Genomic DNA, 24,239 nt, shown 5'->3' on the forward strand with positions numbered 1-24,239 from the left:
GAGACTGCCTGTGTTACAAAAGTAAGTAAGGCTATTATCCTTTCATTGAGCATTACTTGTGTGTCTGTATTGGAAAACAAGGAGTTGTGTACTTTCCTGGCCTCCATGTTCTAGGACTGGCATAGAAGAAAAGGACTAACTGGTCTGGTATTCTCTAACATTGCCATTTGTAATTGAATTTTCCCACAAGTATTTCTGATACAGGAAATCAGATTGCTACCAGAAGAAATGTACATTTATAGCTAGGGAATGCTAGGTTACTGTTCATTGGTATCGAAAGGCTGATGTATAGTACAAGTTGCAATCGTTTATGTACACCACTGCCATTACTGCTCCAATAGAAAGAGCCTTGGTTACTCACTGTGAAGGCTTCTTCTGCTCTGGGATATGGAGGCCATCTTAAGAGTGGGTGTTTCCTCTTCCTCTTGTTCCGGGAGGCAGGACCTAAAATTTTAACTGCCTATCCCTGGAGGGAACGCCCCCGCCCTTTTCAGTCAAAAAACTTTCCGAGCAAGGAGTGTTAACAGTATATAAAGATGCAAGGTAAGAACAGTATATAAAAGGCATAACATGTTAAATATAAAATAAACTGTAACTTGTAAATTGACAATGCTAATAAAGAACTTTAGGCAAACTCAACTTGAGGCAATGTATTTAAAAAACTCATTCAAATTTAGGCTAGTAGAGCATCCTCCTCAATTACTTAAACGTCTGGGTGGGCAAGATGGCCTCCGTACCCCAGAGCAGAAGAAGCCTTCACGGTGAGTAACCAAGGCTCTTTCTCGCTCTGGGAAAGGAGGCCATCTTAAGAGTGGGACTTAAAAGAGCTGTCCCTGCCCGGGTGGGATCTGACGTCGGGGAGGATGCTCTGAAGAACCCACCTACCAAAGGCGGCATCCCCTGAGGCATAGAGATTAAGTTTGTAATGCCTTACAAAAGTAGAGATCGAGGACCATGTAGCGGCCCTACAAATCTCCTCTACAGGAGCTCTACGGTCAAAGGCCACTGAGGTGGCCGCACTCCTAACTGAGTGGGCTGTTAGGCCTGAAGGTACTGGGGGTTTTGCCGCTTTATGCCTGAGTAATGCACTGAGTAATCGTGCGGCTAATGGATACGCGGGACATGGATTTACCCTTGTTTGATGGTGCTAAATTAATGAAGAGGGCGTCAGACGTCCTCGCGTGTTTTGTGCGGTCAATGTACCAATGGAGGGCCCTTCTGAGGTCTAAAGTGTGCCAAATTTTCTCTTTTGGAGCCTTAGGATTTGGGCAGAAGGAAGGAAGGACTATGTCCTGATCCCTGTGAAAATGGGGATTAACTTTGGGAATAAAGGACGGGTCGGGAGTTAGAACCACCTTGTCTTTGTGAAAGGTGCAAAGCCCCGGTCTAACTGATAGGGCCCCTATCTCTGAGACTCTCCTAGCTGATGTCACCGCTGTCAGGAACAGAGTCTTCATCATCAACCAGCTTAGTGTGATGTGCTGTAGAGGCTCAAAAGGAGGTTGTGTCAGGGCTGTAAGGACAGTATGCAGACTCCAGGTAGGGAATCTGTGCATCACAGGAGGAGAAGTCAAGGCAAGCACCTTTAGAAAGGCTTTAATATGCGGGTGTCTAGTTAGAGGATGACCTGCTACCTTTGGTACAATGGTTGCAATAGCTGCTAATTGCCGGCGTAGTGTCGCTGGAGATAGATTTTGTTTTCTTCCATCTTGCAAGAAGGACAGTAATTCAGAGATGTGTGGTTTGACAGGATTGAAGTGTTTCCTATGGCACCATCTAACAAAGGCCTTCCATGTAGAGTTATAAATTCTTTTTGTAGAAGGTCTCCGAGAGGCTAGAATGGTCTCAGTTATCTCTGTGTCATATCCTAGTTTTAGGAGGCGACTCCTTTCAATACCCAGGCAGTCAGCCTGTACCAACCTGGATCTGGGTGACAGATTGGACTCTGGAGTAACAGATCTAGTCGATGTGGAAGCGTCCATGGTTCTTTGATGGATATTTCTATCAGAGTGGGAAACCAGGGGCGACGTGGCCAGTAAGGAGCAACTAGGATGACCGTGGCTTGAAGAAGATTGATCCGTCGGAGAACTCTGGGGAGGAGTGGGAATGGTGGAAAGGCATATAGAAGGCCCGAGGGCCATGGTGCCGTGAGAGCATCCGTCTGCTCCGCTCCCACCTGGATGAATCTGGTGTAGTATCTTGGTAGGAGATTATTTTTGTTCGATGCGAAGAGGTCTACTAAAGGTGTGCCGCACTGAAGTGTCAGAAGATGGAAGACTTCTTGATTTAGGGACCACTCTGCTTCGTTGAGGCTTTGTCTGCTTGACCAATCTGTTTAGGACTCCCTGGATGTGCTCTGCTGTGATAAGAGGATAGATTGGCCTCTGCCCATGATAGAACCTTTAGTGCTTCTTTGTGTAGCGCAGAGGATCGGGAGCCCCCCTGCTTGTTCAGGTGTGCTTTTGCTGCTACATTGTCTGTTCTGACCAGTAGGTCTGATCCCAACAGTTGACAATTGAAGTGTAGCAGGGCATAATAAATTGCACGGATCTCCAACGCATTGATGTTCATTGTCTTTTCTTGACTCGACCAGATTCCCTGTGCTGGTTGGTTCCTCAAGGTGGCTCCCCAGCCTGTGAGGGATGCGTCTGTGAATAACTGCAGTGGAGCCTGTCGTATGTAAGGGACACCCCTCCGAAGGTTTGCTGGGATGGTCCACCACTTGAGACTGCGTCGTGTCGTCACAGAAAGTAATAGGGTTCTGTTTTTCTTTATCAAGATGTCCTGTTGATAAACCTTCAGAAACCACTGCAGGGGTCTTGAGTGTAATCGAGCCCATTGCACCGCCGGAATACAGGAAATCATCAGACCCTGTAGCTTGGCAAGAGCCATAAGATGGACTGTAGTAGCTTTCATGGTTGACTTCGCAAGAGTGCAGATGTTGCTGATCTTGTCTTGTGGTAGAGAGAAGGAGTTGTTGAGAGTGTCGATGTGCACTCCTAGATGACGATTAGGGTCAAGATGGCTTTTCTTCCTGTGGACTAGAAAGCCGTGGTTGTGTAATAACTCCAGAACAATGTTTGTGTGATGGACGCTTTGTGGTGCCGACGACGCACAGATTAGGATGTCGTCGAGGTAAGGGTGGATTCTGACGCCCTGCTGTCACGCTAGGGCCACTAAGGTCACCAGGACCTTGGTGAAGACATGAGGAGATGACCCTAGACCGAAAGGGAGAGCCTTGAACTGGTAGTGGTGCCCCTGATGAAGAAACCTCAGGAATCTCCTGTGGTCCGGATGTATGGAGATGTGGAGGTAGGCCTTGGTCAAATCCACTGATGTTAGAAAGTCTCCTGGTCTTAAGGCTTCTGCTATAGAGTGGAGAGTCTCCATTCTGAATCGTCGGTATGTTACAAATTTGTTCAGGTATTTCAGATCGAGGATGGCCCGCCATCCTCCGTTTTGTTTTTTGTTACTGTAAAGAACACGGAATATATGCCCGATTATTGTTCCGATGGGACCACATATTCTATGGCCTTGATCTCTAACAGGTGTTGGATGGCCGCTAGTGTTCTTAGCCTTTTGTCTGAGTTGCGGGACACAGGAGACATCACCAGGCGGTCTGTTGGTGTCCTGGTAAATTGAATTTGATAACCGTGAGTGACAATTTGCAATACCCAATGGTCTGGGTGGGAGGCTGACCATTGGTTGTGAAACAGGCATAGCCTGCCTCCTACAGGTTGGCAATTGGCGTCACTGTCTTGGTTGGCGAAAGGACTTGTCCGTTCTGTCACTTTGAAAGTTGTTAGGCTTGGAGTTCCTAGAGAAGCGTCCACCTCTGCGAAAGGAACCCCTCCCATAGATCCATTGACCTCTCCTCTGTTCTGGCCTGTATCTTGAGTAAGGATGGTAGGGACAAAAGGGCGTAGGATTTGAGAAGCCTTTGGCGTCCTTAAGTAGACTTCTGGGGAGGTACTTCTTTTTATCTTTTGATTCTACTAAGATCTCCTCCAATTTATCTCCGAATAATTTCTTCTCCTGGTAGGGGTATCCCATAAGGAATGCCTTGGATCTATGTTCTGTTTGCCAGGGGCGCAACCAGAGAGCCCGTCTGGCTGCAGGTATGGTGGCCAATGCCCTTGCCGAGAAGCACGTGGTGTCAAGGCTGGAGTCAGCCAGAAGGATACTGCCTTGAGTATTCTAGAAACTCCTTTGATAGCACTTCTATCTTCCTCTGGAATAAGTTTTGCTAACTTTCTAGTCCAGACTATAGCTGCCCTAGACACTAAGGCAGATGTGATTGAAGAGCTAATGGCCAAAGCTGAGGCTTCATATGCCTTTTTACAGGCCAGCTCAGTCTTTCTGTCTACAGGATCTTTTATAGAAACTAAGCCTTCTTCTGTAACTGTGTCAGAAGAGTGTAGTGCAGTAATTTGACTTTCCACCAGAGGGAGCTTGAGTAACTCTGATGCACAATTTGCCACATTATATAGTTTTCTAGTGGCTGGGGGGAACTGTTTTCCCGCCATAGGCCTATCCCATTCCCCTTTTGGCAGAGACAAAAAGTAATCTGGCACAGGAACCACTCTATCAGCAATGTTATGCATGTGAAAGAACTCTTCTGCTCCTTTCTTTTTCTCTTGAGAAGGGGCTGAGTCTAATGCAGCTAAGGCTTTAACCAAAAAGGGCTGGAATTCTTCCACCTCAAATAGTCTAGTTTGTTTGGTAGGCTGGGGTGAAGGATCTTCTCCTTCAGAAGAAAACTCGCCCTCCTCTCTGTCAGAATCTTCCTGATCAGATGAGAAAGGTGATGGACCGTGGCCAGATTGTTGGGGTTGGGAAGATGTACTCGCCTTTAAGGCTGCTTTTGTGGGCCAACCGCTGCCACTCTGTGACGTGCACGGTTCAGTCTGTTCCCCGCCGCCTGACTGACTGTTTCCCCGAAGACCGCGAAGGTCTCGAGTAGGGGCTTGCATGCCGCTAACTGAGGGAGTCGGGGAAGGGAGTTGGGCTGCTCTTAGTCCCTCTGAAAATGCATCGTTGATTAAAGACGCGAGCTCCACTCTCAGGAGAGCAATTTTGCTAGCGGCAGACTGGGAGGGCAAGGGGGAGGAGTACGTTACCAGCCTCAGACGCGGTCCGACTGGGATTTTCTGATGGCGAGACGCCTACAGCCTGATGTGCGGATTGCCCGCTTGTAGAGGGAATAACGGCCGAAACTGCTGTGTTTCCCTGGCTGTTCCCGGTTCCGGAGGACTTATCTTTGCCTTTGGCAAGTTTAGCCACAGCAGCAACTGACGCGCTGGCCCGAGCGACAGAGAGGAGGCGTTTTGCGCTTCCGTTATGAGAGGAGCCTCTCTTGCGCTTACTGCCCGCTTTCTTTAATTTGCCCTTTAAAACACCGGAATGACTGTCAGATGGCAGATCCAGGGCGTCCGGCATTGCCTGGAGTAACCCCGGGACCAAGTCCCCCTCAGAAATAAAAGTATTGGAGCGATCGGTCGCCATTTTGTTTTGGCAGGAAGGAAAAAAACTGTCCTGTATCCCGCCTCAGAGGGTAGAGAAGATAGATCAAGTAAAGGATTTATAGATAGATCAAGTAAAGGATAGATAGATAGATAGATAGATAGATAGATAGATAGATAGATAGATAGATAGATAGATAGATAGATAGATAGATAGATAGAAGAATAAGAAAATAGGTTTAGATAGGTTCTAGTATAGCTCGAGGAAGAGAGCTGTGATTACACTGCTCTTCCCGGACGAGGCAGGAACAAGACTGAAAAGGGTGGGGGCGTTCCCTCCAGGGATAGGCAGTTAAAATTTAGGTTCTGCCTCCCAGAACAAGAGGAAGAGGAAACACCCACTCTTAAGATGGCCTTCTCTCCCAGAGCGAGAATCGCACTGTTAGCAAAGTTACACCAGTATATCAAATATATTTATTAAGAGTGGTAGAACAGGAAAATAACTACAACTGTATACATATAACATCTCCTTAACTAACAAAGCCTTCCTTCCATTTCCACAGTGTGCCCTCTGTTGTGGAAGTGGTGCTGTGATGCAAAGTACATTCCTCCCTCATTAACTGCATTGTGTTCAGCATCTTGCATTGAGTACAAAGTGCTTAACACCAGAGGAACTGTGGAAACAAGGGGGAAAGGTTTAGGATCCAAGCCAAAATGTGTCTCACCATCATCATCATCATTATTATTATGGCTGGTGTTTGTATGAACTGTGGGTCTGGATATTATAAGTTCCTATGGAGTGCAATGCATCTCATTAAGCTCTTACTCTCCAGCACTGGAATTATTGCTGGGGAAGACGTGACCACCCAATGCCAAGAGTAGCAAGCAGGGTTTGCTCTCATAAGTCTCTCCAAATAAGCATTTTGCTTTTCTAGAGGTGTTAATGACAAGCATTTATTTAGATGGGAGAAGTTAAAAAGGAGATTTGAGAAACATAATTGAGTTGCAGGTTGAGCCACTGGGCATCAAATCACCATACACCACTTCAGCTATTGAGAATCAAACTTCTCCTGTCTATGTAGCCCTGCCTCTTCTTCTTCACAGGCCCAGCTGGATTCGTTCGCACATATAAAGTTCCCTGCTCTTAAGAGGAAAAGATTTGGATGTTGAAATGTCATGATGCTTGTTGACTATGTTTTAGAGAACAAGTTGTTTGTGATCTGGACCCTCTACCAAATATACTAATACCTTCTTGATCTCCCTTGCCCCCTTCTCCCCTATTCCTGCCCCAGGCTCTTTAGCAAGTAAAAAACTTTTTTTTAACTAGAAAAAATATACTAATACTTTTAAATTATGAAAGGCATTAAGAAACGAGGATAGAAAATTAAATATGATGTAAAACATACTCATGTCACATACTAAAGCAGGGGTTATACACCAAATTGTTTCATTTGGCATCAGGAAAGCTTGTGATTTTTCTGGCTGTAACCAGCAGGTTGTTCTTTTCTAAGTTATTCCAACTCTCTTGTTGGCATAAAATAGGCTGGAACTATTCCACTTCTGATATTAATTAAAATTCCTCTGTTGAAAGGGTCAAAAAAGTAGAAGGTGTACATGTGTTGCATTTAAAGGCCCTTGCTGGGAATTGGAATGTGAAACCTGAATATAAAAGAATAAAATCTCCCCTTTTCACAAACCTTCTTGATCTTCATTGCCTTCTTCTCCCCTATTCCTGCCCCAGGCTCTTTAGCAAGTAAAATCCGTCGTAGGGATACTCTTGCAATCAAACTTGGCAACCGACCATCGAAAAAAGAACTGGAAGACAAAAACATCTTGCCGAGAACATCTGAAGAGGAGAGGCAGGAAATCAGACATCAGATCGGCACAAAGCTAGTGAGGTATCTAAGTGTAATCTGAGCAAGTTTGGGAAGTGGGTAAAGAATGAAATGAAGGCGTGGGATCTGGCATGAGGTGTTGCTTCCCAGTTTTTTGAGTTGAAGGTGCCTCCTAACAGCACGACAGGAAAACCACCTACAGTGTTAGAGTTGGATCTGGCTGACTTTGCTTTTAATAGAATGGAAGGAACTCACTGATTCTTTTGATTTTAACTATTAGACTACTGTTCATCAACAAAGGTCGCTTTCCAATCCCTCATGCCTTTCCTGGTAGAGCTAGAGCAAATATGTGCTTTTCTCAGATTTTGAAGATGAATCATTTTAACTGCATAAAATTTGACTCCAGTAGCACCTAAGAGGCCACCAAAATTTTCAAGGTATAAGCTTTTGTGAGCCAAAGCTCATTTCCTTTTAACTGCAGGGTTTTAAAATGTTATTCTGTTACATGAAAAGTACTGGTTCACTAAAAAAAGTCTGAGCTCCAGATATACCACTGAATAATTTCTTTGGTTAAATCAATACTTGCATTGACTTGCTCAACCTTTATGTTATTTCTGGAGTCACTTGAGAATTAAAGAGCATTTTGCCTTGAGTATATGGTTTGTCTGGTCTTACAGCAGAAATCTGGCTTTTAAATATTATGTACTTCCTAAATAGGTCCCCCTCACTGCATTTACTGAGCCACTGATTAGTGAGTTTTCTACTGCTAATGAATGGATTACTCATTTTATTTCAGTTAAGTCAGTTGCTGATGTGTTCTTTTTGTTTTCTTTTTTTAAGTTTGCACAGTTGCTTTTATATTTGAAGTTATGAAAAGATAATAGTTTCCTCAGTTCAGCACCTAAGTTAGTATGCACAAGTGTTAACTGAAAATAGGCATTTGAAAGTCTTCTGTGTGAGTCTCCTCCCACCCTGGAGTGGTCTTCCTTCCCTTCACCATCCCAGTTGAGGTCAGGAGTACTCCCACACAGGCCTCAGAATGGGAAGGACAGGGGGTTCTGCCCCCTTGGTCCTCTTCCTTCCCAGGACTTGGGTGCCACTGGAACTCAGTCCTCTTTCCTCCCTGGCCTAGTCAGGGAGTTTTAAATAACCCCTGGGCCCACCCCTCTGGTCCTGGGCCCAGTCCTGCCCAGTTTTTATCCCTTCCCAAGGAGATTAAAGGTGGAGGAGCCAGATCCCACCTCCTCTGGGGCCAGCCATCCCCTTCCCACTCCCTTACTCTTCCTGGCCCCTTCTCCACAGAGACCACCTCCTGCCTCCTTGAGGTTGGTGCTCTGACAATAGGCCAGCCAGGAGTTGCGCCCAGGACTGCCACTGTTTCCTTGCCCTGCTCCTCCCAGTAAGCACTGCCCAGGGCCCAGGTGGCTGCATCTTGCTGGGAGTGGGCAGGGGTGAGTCCGGGCCAGACCCTGGCTCCAGACCCTTTGAAAATCGGGCCCCTCTTGAATAGATGAAATCTTGTGGTTCTATGCCCTAATGGCTTTTGTTTGTTTTTTTGCAGGAGGCTTAGCCAGAGGCCTACATCTGAAGAATTAGAACAAAGAAACATCTTGAAGCGTAAGCATTTTAATTTGTAACTGAGAAAAATATAAGCATTTGTAATAAGGCAAGTAATAACAAGTTAACATTATGAGAGTAATAACACTTGAGTAGTTCAATACACTTATATCTTTTAATGTTCACTGTTCATAAAGCAAAGGTGCACTAGGCCAAATTATTTCCTCTTACTTTACTGGGTCTGAATCAACATCCCCTTGAATGCAGTCAAGTTTTCATTGTTTCTTGGATGCTTGGTTCTTTCATGCAAGGCTATTTTAACAAACATACAAGAAGTATTTTTTGTTTTGTGGTGTTTAACTGGAAACACTTGGATAGTGCAGGATCACACACCAGCACCTTGAAGCTTGGGCCAAGGAATTTTGGCTACTTTGGAGAATTCTCTAGAATTCTGAAGTACACCAGATGAAAGTGGGCAGTTTACAGTAGCATCCTGCTTAGTGACTTGAATCAAGCATCATGTTTTGTGACCACAGCATGATTCTCATGCAGGGATTTTATAGGGTTGCATTATAATAAGGTGGTTAATCCTTTACAGGGAGTTCAGTTAACAGTCATTATACATTTAGAAGAATACAGCTGTGTAGTCTTAGTGTCTGTGGAGTTGACCCTCATGCCAAAACCGGCTTTTTTAGAAACTTTGGTGAAACATCATGTACCAGCTGAGAAATATTAATGATTATCTTTGTATGTAAAACAAGCAAACTTTCAACAACATTCCAGTATCCTAGAGCTCTGTTCATCTTTCCTTTTTCATTTCCGTAGCAAGCATACAAAGTAATCTAAACATAACTAATCCCCACAGGGACATGATGGAAAATTTATCTTTACACTCCTTGATTATACTAGACTGCAACACTGCATAGTCTTTACAAGACAAATGGACAGATTGAAATCCTTTCGATTCAAATGAATTGGAAGGTACCTTTGTATCAAATGCCATAATTATTTTTATACTTCAGAGCCATTGTATGAAAAGGCTACAAGTCATAAGGCCCCGTGGTGCAGAGTGGTAAGCTGCTGCACTGCAGTCCAAGCTCTGCTCACAACCTGAGTTAGATCCCAATGGAAGTTAGTTTCAGGTGGCCGGCTCAGGCTTCCATCCTTCCAGGGCGATAAAATGAGTACCCAGCTTGCTGGGGGTAAAGGGAAGATGACTGGGGAAGGCACTGGCAAACCACCCCGCAAAACAAAGTCTGCCTAGTTAACGTTAGGATGTGATGTCACCCCATGGGTCAGGAATGACCCAGTGCTTGCACAGGGGACCTTTACTTTTTTACATAAGGCCAAACTCTCATGGAGGGTGAGTGGGTTCACAGCATCTGGATTTAAGTGTTCTCACGGGCAGTGGCTGTGAGTATAACTTGCATCTCAGTCTGCAGCTGCTACATCACATCACCCAACCTGTTTTCAGCATCTTTGTGGTAGACTGAATTGCAGCTGTTGGTTGTGGCGAAGACCATTCAACCCAGATGGATTCACTTTCACATTGTCAATAGACATTCATTCATTCATTCATAGACCTTTATTGGCATAAAAATTATTACAATTGTTACAAAAAGGGATCATAAAACATAAAATCAGTGAAATAAAACAAAGAACAATATAATCAAATATCAGACTATATTGATCATAGGAAGTATCCTCCGACGTATCACCTGCCTCCATCCAGAACCAGGATGAGATGTAATTATTTTAGCCAACCAATAATATCAAATTTAAAAGGTGCACGGGGCACACCGTGGATAATCAAAACAGTTCACATCATGAATATTGAAAGTTGGTAGTAACTGGGAATTATTAATGCTGGATTACTGGTATAAAGATATTTTTACAAACATGAAATAGCTGCATCAGTTGAGATCCTAAATTAACCAGCCTTCTATGAGAAAGGCTAGGATGGGTTTTAGATAGTTTTACAAAGTTTATATTAATTTTTGTTGTTGTTCTTGTTGCTTGTGTTTTGGGATTGCTGGCTACTGTTTTTGTTTTATCAGTTGTAATTTGATGTTACAAATCTACTCAGAAACACTTTTGTTGGTATGATTTTAAACACACAGATAAATTGGGACACCGTTTAAGAGGCAGCAAATCTTAGATACATGTCTGGAAAGTTCCACCTTTTGTATCTGGGTGGTAGCAACACAAGGAAGAAGGAGATTTATTTTACTCTTCTAGCATTCAAGAAGGAGGTTTGAGTTGTAGTGGCTTCCAGAGAGCAGACATCCCAGTGATATTTAATGACAAACCACAACTTGTTAGGAAAAGATCTGGAGAATCCTCTGACTTACATGTCTCCTTTCTCCACCCTTCATGTGTGCCTCAATAATGAAAGAGTTCCATGTTTGCTGGAAACCATATTTTGTGATTTCCACTGAAACACAAATGATTATTTTTCCCTCTTCCCTACAAACATGGTTTGGAATCCTGATTTGTAGGGAAGAGAAGAAACTATAATTTTTAGCCCAGATGTAACCACAAACCAGGAAGTAAGCAAGCCTCGTGGTCCTGTAATGACCATCCATGATTCGTCATTACATGTGAACTGTGCTGTTGTGTCCAACCCCTCTCCCCTCCTCAGATGCCTGACAAGAGCCTTCCCTGCTCCTTCTGCTGCCAATGTGACCAAAGAAGGGAAGAGTTGTTGTTGTACCTGTGTAGCAGTATCTAGTACAGTCACGGACCAGTTGAACTGGAGGCTGTTGCTTAGGTGATACAGTGCAGCCTAGCCCCCCTCCTTGGTTGTCAGTCTCTGGTAAGAGAAACCCTCCTCCCTCCATCTGGTTCCTACCTAGTTTGTCCAGGCCAACATCAGATTCAGCTGATGATGTGACTGACTTGAAACTGCTTGCCTCGGTCTGTTGCTCCTCCTAGCTGCATTGCCCCAGTTATTATGCTTTATGATAATAAGCACAATTTCCAGGCTAAGCCCATACAAGGCCCTATCCTCTTGCCTGATCAACTGATCTAAGACAGGAGAGCTTCTTCTGAATATGTAGCTTTCTTGCCTCACCCAAGTGGTGTGAAAGCGAGCACAGTGCCTGTCAAAAACCACACCACAGCATTCAGCTAGAAGCATTCCATGTAGCCCGAGGCAGCATGGGAGTCGGAAGGTAAGATGGAATAAAGGAACTATCAGAAAGATACTGTTCCCCCAGACTCAACGGTTAGATTGCAAATGCACATCTTTGGGCCTGCAGTTTTGAGGCTTGGAAATGAACGTGAGCATCCCATCCCTGTTCTGAGTGTGTTAGGATGACTGAGGAATACTGCAGGGATTAAGAGGAAGAATGGAGGATGGAATTCAAAAAGCATTAACTAGAGTCAGCTAGAAATACACAAACATAGACTGTTTGTATTTCTGTTGTATTGACCACATACATACGTCAGACATATAATTAACATACCTTTAAATGTACTCTTTTCCCATCTAACAATAGAGAAGAATGAAGAAGAGGAGCAAGAAGCTAAAAGAGAACTAAAGCGCAGTCTCAGCAGAAAGGTACATAACATGTCTTGTATTTGCGCCCAATACAGACAGAAACTGGACTTTTTATCACTGCAAGCTGGCTTTTTGAAACTTCATTGCATTGGAGGTTGCAGAATCTCCTTGGCAAAACCCCGGCCCACAGTGGATTGAAGAGCTTGACAACTTGATTCAGTTTCAGCCCTATAGGTATCCATAATAATTCTAGCATATAAAAACCATGGTTAGCTAGCAATTGCTGCAAAGGGAAATGAATCGCAGTGTATGCAGGGGAGGGGACTATATAAGCTAGTGGCCTGCTCATGTGATGCCAAATAGGTGCTACATGTGAACCAAGCCAAAGTCTTTGCTGTAAAGCATTAAGTGTATAGATGTTATTTTATTCATGGTTGGTTTTTGTAATCTAGACAGAAATCAGATTGAGCTATATTCTATTTTTGGGTTGATACTCCCAAATTGATTTCTTTTTTAGACATTTACAAGTGACTTTCTTTAAAATTGTGTTCAAGGTAACTGCTTGGCCCACGTTTTTCTTTGGTTTAGTACATTTATACTTACCCTCTTTTATAGCTAAGTCTGAGACCAACAGTGGCTGAACTTCAAGCAAGGAGAATCTTACGTTTTCATGAGTATGTGGAAGTGACAGATTCTCCAGATTATGACCGTCGTGCCGACAAGCCCTGGGCAAGGTTAACACCTGCAGACAAGGCAAGAGACAAATATTTGTTATTAGAGAAACTTTATATCTCTAAACTTCCTTCTTATTTGTAGCAGAAACTCCTGCTAGTGCACGCAACAGTTGTCCCTCTCAGCCATGATGGAGCATATTCATTTGCAAAGGAATATACACTTAATCTGGCTTTTGATCATTGACTGCTTCCTTAGCAATCTGAGGCCATTTATGCATGGGAGGTTTTGCCTTGGATTTGCTGCGCTCTAGATGCACATTTTTCCCATACAAATGCTCAAAACTCACAAATAAGCCCCCATGCAGAGTTTTGAGAATTTGGATGGGGAAAAGGTGCATCTAGAGAGTGGAAAATCCAAGGCAAAACCTCCCGTGCATAAATGGACCTTCTCTCGTGTCATTTCATTCAAATTGGAGTACCACAGGCATTTGTCTGTTGGACAAAGATTAGACAATGAAGTACAAGGTCTGAACACTACTATGGCACTATTTACAGTCACAGGCTGCTGTTTGATCTCCAGTTCCTACCCACAGATAGGGTTGTGTTTGGAAGAAGGGAGTTATAACCATCCAGTAAGATCTCACAGACACTTCAGTATCACTCTGCTTTTCGTCTGCCTGCCCTCTGATAGTTTAGAACAGAGGTCCTCAGCCTTTTGTATCTAATGTCTCACCAATCACTCTTCCAAAGAACCTGGGTTCTACTGTCATAAAAACAAAAGGCCCACTTTTCCCAAGAAGGATGCTTATATATTTACAGGCATTCTGTTATTGTATTTATCATTATCATGTTTTAAGGACATAAAGACTTGCAGAAGCTCAGTAGATAATTCCTGGCTCATACGGTCAGCAGGAAGCCGCATATCAGAAACACTTGCTAGTGGGCAGGGAAGATGGGGGATTAGGAGAAACACCAAGTGTCCAAAATGACTACTATACCAAAAGGTCACGGATGGATAATCCGCAGCAGGTAGGGTCAGCATGACACAGTATGTCACTCTTGCAAGTGGACATGTGGATTGAGGGACAGGGAATTCTTAGTAACTGGTATGAAAACACTGCATCCTACTAGTAGCAAGTGTACTACTAGTTGAGAACCACAGCTTTAGAAGACCTAGGAAGATGAGACTCTTCTTCATTGGGGAGGAGAAGGTTTGTCTCAGCTAGTTTGTTCTGGTTCTGAATTTTGTATAGCTGAGAACATAACTAGACATTATGGCTGACATGTAGTACCTCCTAAAATAGTAGTTCATCTGCGTGGCTTCTATGCAGTCCCACATTGGGACTGCGCAGGCCAGCCACGGATAAGATTTGTCAGCTTCTAGCAAAAACTAAGAGAGTGCTCCCCCTCCCCTTGGGGCATGCAATCTTCCCGCCCCTCGGTCACATGACCCAAGGGGGAGGGATCACTCTTCCCTCCAGTTCTCTTTCTGCCGCCACGGAGAGAGAACGTGTTAGCTTTGTCTCTAGCCATGGAGTCCAAGAAAGCTCCACTTTTCAAAAAATGTACCTCTTGTGGTACCAAGATGGCGAAGACTGATCCTCACCTTGAATGCCTCCTTTGCTTGGGGGAAGGCCATATTCCTGCAACTTGTAGAAGTTGCTCCAAACTCACCAACAAGGCCTTGAGGGTTCGGTCGACTGGCCTGCTCTCTCATCTTTACAAGGAGTCTCTTCGTCCACGAGGTCAATCTGCTGAGCCTGGTCCTTCGACTGGTAAGCCACAATCCGAAGCGGGTCCCCCAACAAAAAGATCCAAACGGGGTGGCCCTTCTAAGAAGCCCTCGTTGGTCGTTGTTCGTCTGGCAAAGTTTATTGCCCCGGATTCACAAAATGGACGCGGCCGCGGCTCTTCGCACCATGCATCCCACTCCAGATCGCCTCGGCGCCGATCACCTTTGCGTTCACCAAAGTCTCTTCGACGCCGATCACCCTCGGCATCTCCTCGACGCCGATCTCAAACCAAAGTGTCTCACCCATCGGCATCGGTCACCTCCGAAGCAGCTGCACAGCAGCCCATTACCATTGAGGATTTGCCTCCTCATTCCCTGGCTACCCCCTCGGTTCCGTGTCCGAGCAGGGCCCAGGAAGACTCGGCTGAGTTCAAGCAGCACCTCCTTCATCTCTACAAGGATGTGCCTCTGGTGCATACAAAGTCCCCACGGCTTGATGATAAAGGGCCTCGGGCAGAACCTGCAGAGCTCCAGGTCGGTGCCGCTCAACCACCCCCTCCTGTGAGCGCTCAACAAGACTCCCAGCAGCCAGTCGAAAAGGCCCAAGTGGAGTCGCCGAAGGGTTCGTCCCATCTCGAACCTGGCCAATGGCCTCGGCGTCGATCGACTTCTCGACGCCACTCTCGAAGTCCAGCTTCGTCCAGATCCATCGGTCTACTTCGCGCCATCGCCGCCCTACCCGTCGGAGCCGATCGTCTTCTCGACGTCGATCCGCTTGTCGGAGTCGATCCGCTTCCCGCAGACGTCGGTCATCCTCTCGTTGGAGCCGATCTACCCGTCGCAGCCGTTCTCGTCGGAGCCAATCCCATCATCGGAGCCGTTCCTGTCTTCGGAGCCGTTCGTCCCATCGGAGCCGATCCTATCATCGGAGCTGATCCCGTCGGCGCCGATCTACCTCTCGCCGCTCCCAATCTCATTGGTCTTCATCCAGACAGTCTTCTTCCGGACATAGCCGTTCACTCCGCTCATGTACTCCAGCCGTTCAACAACGCCGTTCATCATCTAAACAGTCAATCACCAGACAGCCGTTCACTTCGCTCACATGGTCCAGTTGTTCAACCTCGTCGTTCATCATCCAAACAGCCAACCACTGGACATAGCCATTCACTTTGTTCACGCAGTCCAGCCATTCAGAGGCGCCGTTACTCCTCTAGGAGCTGGTCTCCCTCCCGTCGGCGCCGAGATGTTTCTCGACGCCGATATCCTACTCCTTCAGTTTACTTGGGCTCTTCGGTCAACCGTCGTCGTCACCGTCGCTCCCGTTCACGTTCGCCTTCTGGCGGCTCTTGTCGGTGTTGACACACGCCGTCTCGCCATCCTGATGATCATTCCAAGGATTCCGTCTGTCCAAGGCAAGCGTCGCTTCGCAAGCCTCATCTATCCAGGTCTCCTTCTATGTCAAGGGACACTGATCCATCCGAGTATGACACCTCCTTCTCTCCTGATGAGGGTGAGGAATCCCGCGCTTCAGTTCCCTCACCCGAGGACACTGTCGGGGACTCTAAACCAGTTTCCCCTACGGGGGATGTTCACTTATACACGGAACAATTAATCCGCATGGCGAAAGCTCTTAAAATTGATTTTAAACCGGAGGATTCCGGTCCTATCGATGATATAATGGATATTCTCCATAACCCTGATGTAGGCCCTGTGGCCCTCCCTATGATAAAAAGCATTCTTGAAGTGGTCCATACCAACTGGGCTAAGCCTGCCTCAGTCCCCTCGTCCATCAAAAGAGTAGAGAATCTATATAAGATTCGCAGAGAAGGTGGAGAATTCCTCTACCAGCATCCCCCTCCTAATTCCGTTATAGTGGAGGCTTTGCCTGGTAAATATAGGTCAGGAGCACATGCCTCTCCACAGGATAGAGAGGGTCGCAAACTAGATATCCTTGCTAAAAAAAATTATACCTCTAGTGCGGTAGGCCTCCGCATTTCCAACTTCCTTGCGGTCATGGCCAGATATCAGTACTCCCTTTGGGATCGTGTATCCCCTCAAATTTCCATCCTTCCTGACAACCGGCGCCCTTCGGCGGTAGCCATTCAGTCCAAGCGTGTCTGCGGATGACTATGGCGGAAGCAATGGCTTTACTGGATGAGTCCGCCACATGGCGTGCTGCCGTGAGCTGCTCCCTTGCTAAAGACATGCCGTCTTTAGCAAGGCAGCAGCTGACGGCAGCACGCCATGTGGCGGACTCATCCAGTAAAGCCATTGCTTCCGCCATAGTCATCCGCAGACATTCTTGGCTACGTCAGTCTGTGCTCCCCTATGATACTACGGCACATATCGAAGACCTTCCGTTTGAAGGGACGTCCTTATTTAGCAACCAAACAGATACCTTCCTGGATCGCTTGAAAAAGAATAAGACAAATGCAAAGTCTCTAGGGATTGCCCCTCAGGCGCCTGATTTCAAGCGCCGTTATTTTGGCCGACAAGCCAACCAACCTTCCCGCCCATACCATTTCAAGGGTCTTTCACACAACCTTCATTCCGCCCTTCCTTTCCTCGCCCTTAGCACGAAAGGAAGTTCCAAAACAAACCTAGGGTCCGCAAAGGTCCTAGAGGGTCTCCGGGCCATTTCAACAAACCGAAACAGGCATGACTAGACGTGTCCGTTGGTTTTCGTGATCGCCTGTCTGATTTCTTCCATGCTTGGTTTGCAATTACCAGTGATGTCTGGGTTCTGAAAATAATAAATGTCTGTTACTTCATAGAGTTTCTTATGTTACCTCCACATAGGCCCTTGGCCCGCTCTCTGTCACCGGCCCCTGACCTACTTGTACAAGAGGTTGACAGTCTCCTTTCTAAGGGGGCTATTTCAGAGGTTCCATCTGCCGACCAGAACCACGGGTTTTACTCCCGCTTTTTTCTTGTGGATAAAAAGGGGGGAAGCGCCCTATCCTGGATCTCCAGGACCTTAATATCTTTATTAAGACCAGAAAATTTCGTATGCTCTCGCTCCCAGAAGTACTTCCCCTCCTGGACAGGCACATGTGGTTTGCGGTGCTAGATCTCCGCGATGCTTACTTCTACATCGCGATTCACACAGTGTCACCAATACCTGAGGTTTGAATGTAACGGAAAATGTTACCAGTACAATGTGTTACCCTTTGGGTTATCTATGGCCCCCAGGACCTTTACAAAGTGCATTGCAGTTGTGGTAGCTCACCTTGCCCTGAAGGGTTGTGTAATATTTCCCTACCTCAACGATTGGTTAATCGTGGGTCTTTCTCAATCACAGTTGGCCACACAAGTGGATTTAGTCCTTGCAGTCCTTAATAATCTGGGTCTTTTAGTTAATTTTTCCAAGTCCAAACTTGTCCCTGCACAGGTACAGACCTTCATTGGAGCGCGTTTGGATGCCGAACAAGCCAGGGCCTTCCTCCCTGTTCAAAGAGGTCGCGCCATCCAAAAATTGGTGGCCAAGTTCACTAAGAAACGCTTTCAGACAGCCTACCATATACAGCAGTTGTTAAGCCTCATGGCCTCCACCACGGCTGTGGTGGAGTTTGCACGACTTCGTATGCGCCCGCTCCAAAACTGGTTCCTTCAGGCGTTCAGGCTCAATGTCGACTCCCAGTACAAACGCCTAACCATCCCCAGATATGTCATTGCTTCCCTGCAGTGGTGGGCGTATGACATCAACATCCTCTCAGGCGTCCCTTTTCATTGTCCTTCCCCTGAGAGGTACCTGTTCACAGATGCTTCCCTTTCTGGATGGGGTGCTCATTGTGGTAACCTTATGTCATGGGGTACATGGTCACATTTAGAATCCCGGTTGCACATAAATTTATTAGAGCTTCGTGCCATCCATCTCATTCTGTCTTCATTTGCAGGGCACCTGGACGGACATCACATTCAGATCGCTACGGACAGCTCCACTGCCCAGTATTATATAAACAAGCAGGGCGGCACAGGGTCCGTTTCACTCTCCAAAGAGGCCAGCATTTGGGAATGGGCCACAGCTCATCACTCTACTCTTGTAGCAATTCACATCGCAGGCAAGAGCAACACGTTAGCAGATGCTCTGAGTCGCCTTCCCAATCAAACGCATGAGTTCACCTTAAGCGTCAACTGTCTCCACCAAATATTCCAACAGTGGGGTTACCCGCAAGTAGACCTTTTTGCAACACACCTCAACTTCGTGTGTTGCAGGTTTTATTCGAGGGCGGGAGCCAGCCCGGGCTCATTGGGGGATGCCTTTCAGACGATTTGGAACGGGGCTCTCTTTTATCTCTTTCCCCCATTCCCTCTACTTCACAAGGTCCTAGCCAAGTTGAACCACGACAAGACAGATGCCATGATTGTCACTCCATTTTGGCCCAGGAGGTTGTGGTTCGCAGTGCTCATGTCACTTGCGCAAGGGAACTACATCCTTCTCCCAAAGGACCCCTCTCACTCCCCCCCAGACCTACAACTCGCTGCCTGGAGGGTGCAGTCCCAGGGCAGTGGTCTGACAGGGTAGTTAAGGTTTTATTGCACTCCTTAAAGTCCTCCACGAGATGATCTTATGACGCAAAATGGAGACATTTTTCTGATTGGGCTAAGGTCAAAGATGTTTTGCCAATTACTTGTCCACTGTCTGTTGTGTTTGATTATCTGCTAACCCTCAAAGATGATGGTTTATCTAATTCATCCATTAAAGTTTATTTAGCCGCAATTTCGGTTTTTCACCCAGATATCGACTCCTATTCAGTCTTTTCTCATCCCCTTTCCAAAAAGTTTTTGAGAGGTCTCACTAATTTGTATCCTCCCGTCACTCCGCCCGTTCCTCAGTGGAGTCTCTCCTTAGTACTTTCTCAACTCATGAGACCCCCCTTTGAGCCATTGGCCACTTGTGAAATGGCTCTACTGTCGTTTAAAGCGGCCTTTTTGGTCGCAGTTACCTCAGCAAGGAGGGTAAGCAACTTATCAGCACCCTCACACTCCCCTCCTTATACTAAGTTCCAGTCAGATAGGGAGGTACTGAAGCCAAAGATCTCTTTTTTACCCAAGGTAGTCTCAGCCTTCCACCTTACCCAGGACATTGTCCTCCTATTTTTTTTCCCTCACCCATCCTCAGATGCTGATAGGGAATTACATTCCCTCCGAAGAGCCCTCCTTTTTTACATTAAGAGGTCTCAGAATTTTCATAAGGACGATAACCTTTTTGTTTGCTTCGGGGGAAACCATAAAGGTCGTCGTGCTTCTCCTCAGACTCTCTCAAGGTGGATCACGTCTTCCATCAAATTGGCCTACAATTTGCTCATCAAGAATGCCCTCCTATGATTAAGGCACACTCTACCAGAGCGTATGCAGCTTCCATCGCCTTTTCTTCAAAGATAGATCTCCGGGACATCTGTAAAGCTGCCACCTGGTCCACGCCCTCCACGTTTATGAAACACTACGCTGTGGATGTGGACTCTGCGAGAGATGCAGCCATGGGACGTGCCGTACTGCAGTCTTTATTTCAGTGACTGTCCCACACCCACCGTCCTGGTAAGTGAGCTCGCTACTCTCCCAATGTGGGACTGCATAGAAGCCACGCAGATGAATCACTTACCTGTAACTGTTGTTCATCTGGTGGATCTTCTATGCAGGCACACATCCCTCCCTCCTTCCCCACTGTGGGACCTCTCCGCTAGACAGTGGTTGGTTCCGTGGCGGCAGGTTGGACAACTGGAGGGAAGAGTGCTCCCTCCCCCTTGGGTCATGTGACCGAGGGGCGGGAAGATTGCATGCCCAAGGGGAGGGGGAGCACTCTCTTAGATTTTGCTAGAAGCTGACAAATCTTATCCGTGGCTGGCCTGCGCCTGCACAGTCCCAATGTGTGCCTGCATAGAAGATCCACCAGATGAACAACAGTTACAGGTAAGTGAAACTCTGTTTTTGTTTTCTTTCCCCCGCAGCATGTATGTAAAGCAAACTGCATGGCGTTTATTTCGATATTTATTCCCTATTTTTCTCCCAAATGGGGATCCAAGATGACTTACAACATTGTTCTTCTCTCCTCCATTTTATCTTCACAACAACAAACCTGTAAAGTAGTTTAGGCTGAAAGAGAGTGACTAGTCCCAAGGGCACACAGCAAGCTTCCATGGCAGAACTGGGCTTCAAACCCAGGTCTCCCAGATCAGTCCAACACTCAAGCCAGTATACCATTCTGGCTCCCTCCACTTCATTGTCAGCTTCTTGCAGGATATAAGGAAACCTTTCGAACAGCGAAAAGTGTAATAGTGTCTTGTGTTCTGCATTGCTAAATATTACCATGAGAAAGAGGAGATGTACTTCTGGTACTTTTGGATGCAAACATGTTCCAGTAGAACAGGAGAATGGCTGCATGAAGCCATAACTCTTTTCTCTGCTGTTGCTGAAACCCCATACTTCGAGATCACCCCAAGAATTAAGCAAAAGAATCAACTGCTGCAAGAGAAGGCTATGATCTGAGATGTCATTGTAGCAACATTGCATAATGTTTGTGTTATGCTATCATTCTGCCCTGCATTGAAAGATGTGTGCTTCTAATGAGATCCTTTTTATAATGAATTATTGAGAGAGATTTGTGGTTTTTTTTAAAAAATCTAAAAGCAGCTAAAAGCAGTGATTATTTTATGCTAAGAGTATTTGTGCTAATACCTTTGAGTATGTGTAGACAGCCTTTTAAAGAAATTACTGTAGAATAAATTAAAAGAGTGCAAATTGACCACTGTGTATCTCCACTTTCAGTGTTCTTTACCCATGCAGAGTACTCTAAATGACTGCTGTGCTTTAATATCTGCCACCTGACAACACTGGCCTAGAATGTCAAAACATTTTGTCTATTCTTACAAAAAACTAATATTAGATTAGAATAGTTCATTTTGTATAGCTAAAGGTTTGTCCTCTGGCAGGAGAGGCAGGAATGAATCCTGCAGCTTGTCCAATTGCTATGTTTGAAGCTTTGGTCATCCACCCCTCCTTGCCTGTAGGCTGTAATAATCTCCTTTGCCGATGTACATTAAACAGGTGGCTGCTTTGAGTGGAAAAAAAATTCTGCCACTGCCCTTCCCAGCTTTCCTCACTACTGCCATTTTCTATGCTTGTGTTCTTTGTTTCAGTTATTTATAATGCTGCTTAAATAAAGGGCCTGGGAAAAATAATTTGTTCTCTTAGCATGAGGGAAAGAAAATGAACTCTGAAAGAAAGAGATGACAAGGGTTATTGTTAATAGTAACTTACAGAAGGCTACTCTACATTTAGTTAAGAAGATATTGGGGTGGGGGTTGTGTGCTGTGTCCTTTGTTTTATCAAAGCAGAAACCATGCACCTGTTTTGAGGATACAGGTCAGTGGAGATTTGAGGTCACCTCTGTGGTGGCCACTCCTTTTCCGGATGAAGTTACCGTATGTATCATCCTGTATTATGAGAGGATTGACAAAAGAGCAGCATCAGGGAGTACTTATGTCTTGAATAAGCACACGTGAAATAACCCCACATTTCCAGTATTCAGTTACTGCAAAGGAAATTTAGATTAAAACCCCAAAGCAACTTGTAAGAGGTCTTACAGTAAAATCCATAAAAATTAGAACACAATACGTAAAATATACTCGGTTCATAGCACCTACTTTGTGAGGAAAAGCTATACTATTATTCCTTTTAAGAGCTGTCTAATCTTAATGCTGTTTGGTTTAAATTAGGCAGCAATACGGAAAGAATTAAATGAATTTAAAAGCACAGAAATGGAAGTACATGAAGAGAGCCGACATTTTACAAGGTATGGAAATAAAGCTTTATATTTATAGACAACAGCATTCTTCTCGCATGTCTAGGGACTTCTAGAATTAGATCTTGTTTAAGTAGGTGAATTATTTAAACAAATAGGACTCCTAAACTAATCACTGATAATTAGTTTTCCAACTGATGAAGATCAGAATATACAGGAATTTGAGAACTCAATGAACATATAAAACTTCCTTATACCATATCACCCCATTGGCCCATCTGTTTTAGCATTGTCTACTCTGATTTGTAGAATTGGATTCACCTACCTGCACACAGCCCACCGGCAACCAATTATGGCCTGCCAAGTAATTGATAACACTCCCCTACCTTATTTTAAAGTCCCAGTCAGGCAGCCAAACCTGGATGCTAATGGAGTTCCAGGGGGGCTACGTTGAATGGCTGATGGGCTGTTCTGGGGCAGGGGATGGCACAGGCATGCCAGACAGCCTTAGATTAAAATAACAATCTGTATAGGCATTACACAGTTCTTGCCTTGCGTTATTAAATTTCTTCAAGCGTCATCTAAATGTAGTGTACCCATCAAGTTCCTTTATTTTTATTAGGGGATCAAACTAAATTACAAGGTCTTAAACCATTTAAAAATTCAATCAACTGCTCATATTTCATTTTTTAATCCCTGTATTCATTCAGACCACTATTCCAGATCCAACAATACATGGAGACCAAAGAAGCAATTATACATTTTCTCAGTCATTCAGGCTTTAAACGTGCTTGAAATACATCTTCAAGCCATCTATGAAGAAGATAATTTAAGATTAATTACTCAATACTATTCCCATTTACACTAGCTAAAAGAAATCTCATTTTTAAATCATCATCGCCATTTACTTACTTACTGCAAAAAGGCTCCAATGCTGTTTGCACTGCCACCAAAACTAGTGATTTGCTTATGTCCTGCTCACCATTTTTCAGATTTTAAGCAGGGGAGAGCAGTGGGTGAATAATAGGGTTGTTGAATTAAAAAAAATTCGGTATTGTTCGGATTCGGCTGAATTCGGCACGTTTAGATTCAGGATATGCCGAAGTCCGAACTCCCCCACTTCGGGTCCGTGCAATCCGGCGGGAATTCAAAGTTCGGGGGAAAAATTCGGCTGAATAAAGCCATTAAAAACACAACCGCGCCTTTCCGCGGCTCTGGGGGGCATTTTTGGGGGTAGAGGTCCCAAACTTTCAGCGGAGCTTCAAAGGACCCTTCTTGCCAGACCCCCCAAGTTTTGTAAAGATTGGGTCGGGGGGGCTGAGATATGGGCCCCGAAAGGGGTCCCCCCCACCCTTAATGTGCATCTCTGAGCAGAGCTTGCCACCCACGCACAAAGCTCCCAGCCCCGACAAACAGCTGATGAGAGCAAGGGCGGGGCAGGTGCAAAGAAGTTTGCAAAGCAACACAACTGCAAAGCAACACCTTTGCAAACATGCAAAGGGCAGGGCAGGTGCTAAGAAGTTTGCAAAGCAACAACTGCAAAGCAACACAACTGCAAAGCAACACCTTTGCAAACATGCAAAGAGTGGGGCAGGTGCTAAGAAGTTTGCAAAGCAACACAATTGCAAAGCAACACCTTTGCAAACATGCAAAGCAACACCTGACACCTGGGAGTTTGCAAACCATGGAAAGGGACAGAGGCAGCTAGCTATGCATAATGAGCAGGAGGGGTGGAA

General features: G+C 45.4%; 1 protein-coding gene across 1 annotated transcript in view; it reads left to right on the forward strand.

Annotated features, from left to right (window-relative positions):
* The window catches only part of PHACTR2 (phosphatase and actin regulator 2), a 93,975-nt gene that overhangs the window by 67,763 nt on the left and 1,973 nt on the right, over positions 1-24,239 (forward strand). The window contains exons 8-12 of the mRNA XM_056852645.1: positions 7,204-7,360; positions 8,859-8,914; positions 12,355-12,416; positions 12,972-13,109; positions 22,478-22,554. Of these exons, the coding sequence (XP_056708623.1) occupies positions 7,204-7,360; positions 8,859-8,914; positions 12,355-12,416; positions 12,972-13,109; positions 22,478-22,554 (490 nt within the window). The remainder of the gene's footprint in view (positions 1-7,203; positions 7,361-8,858; positions 8,915-12,354; positions 12,417-12,971; positions 13,110-22,477; positions 22,555-24,239) is intronic.

Source organism: Euleptes europaea, chromosome 7 (assembly GCF_029931775.1).
Source record: "Euleptes europaea isolate rEulEur1 chromosome 7, rEulEur1.hap1, whole genome shotgun sequence".
Classification (NCBI taxonomy): domain Eukaryota; kingdom Metazoa; phylum Chordata; class Lepidosauria; order Squamata; family Sphaerodactylidae; genus Euleptes; species Euleptes europaea.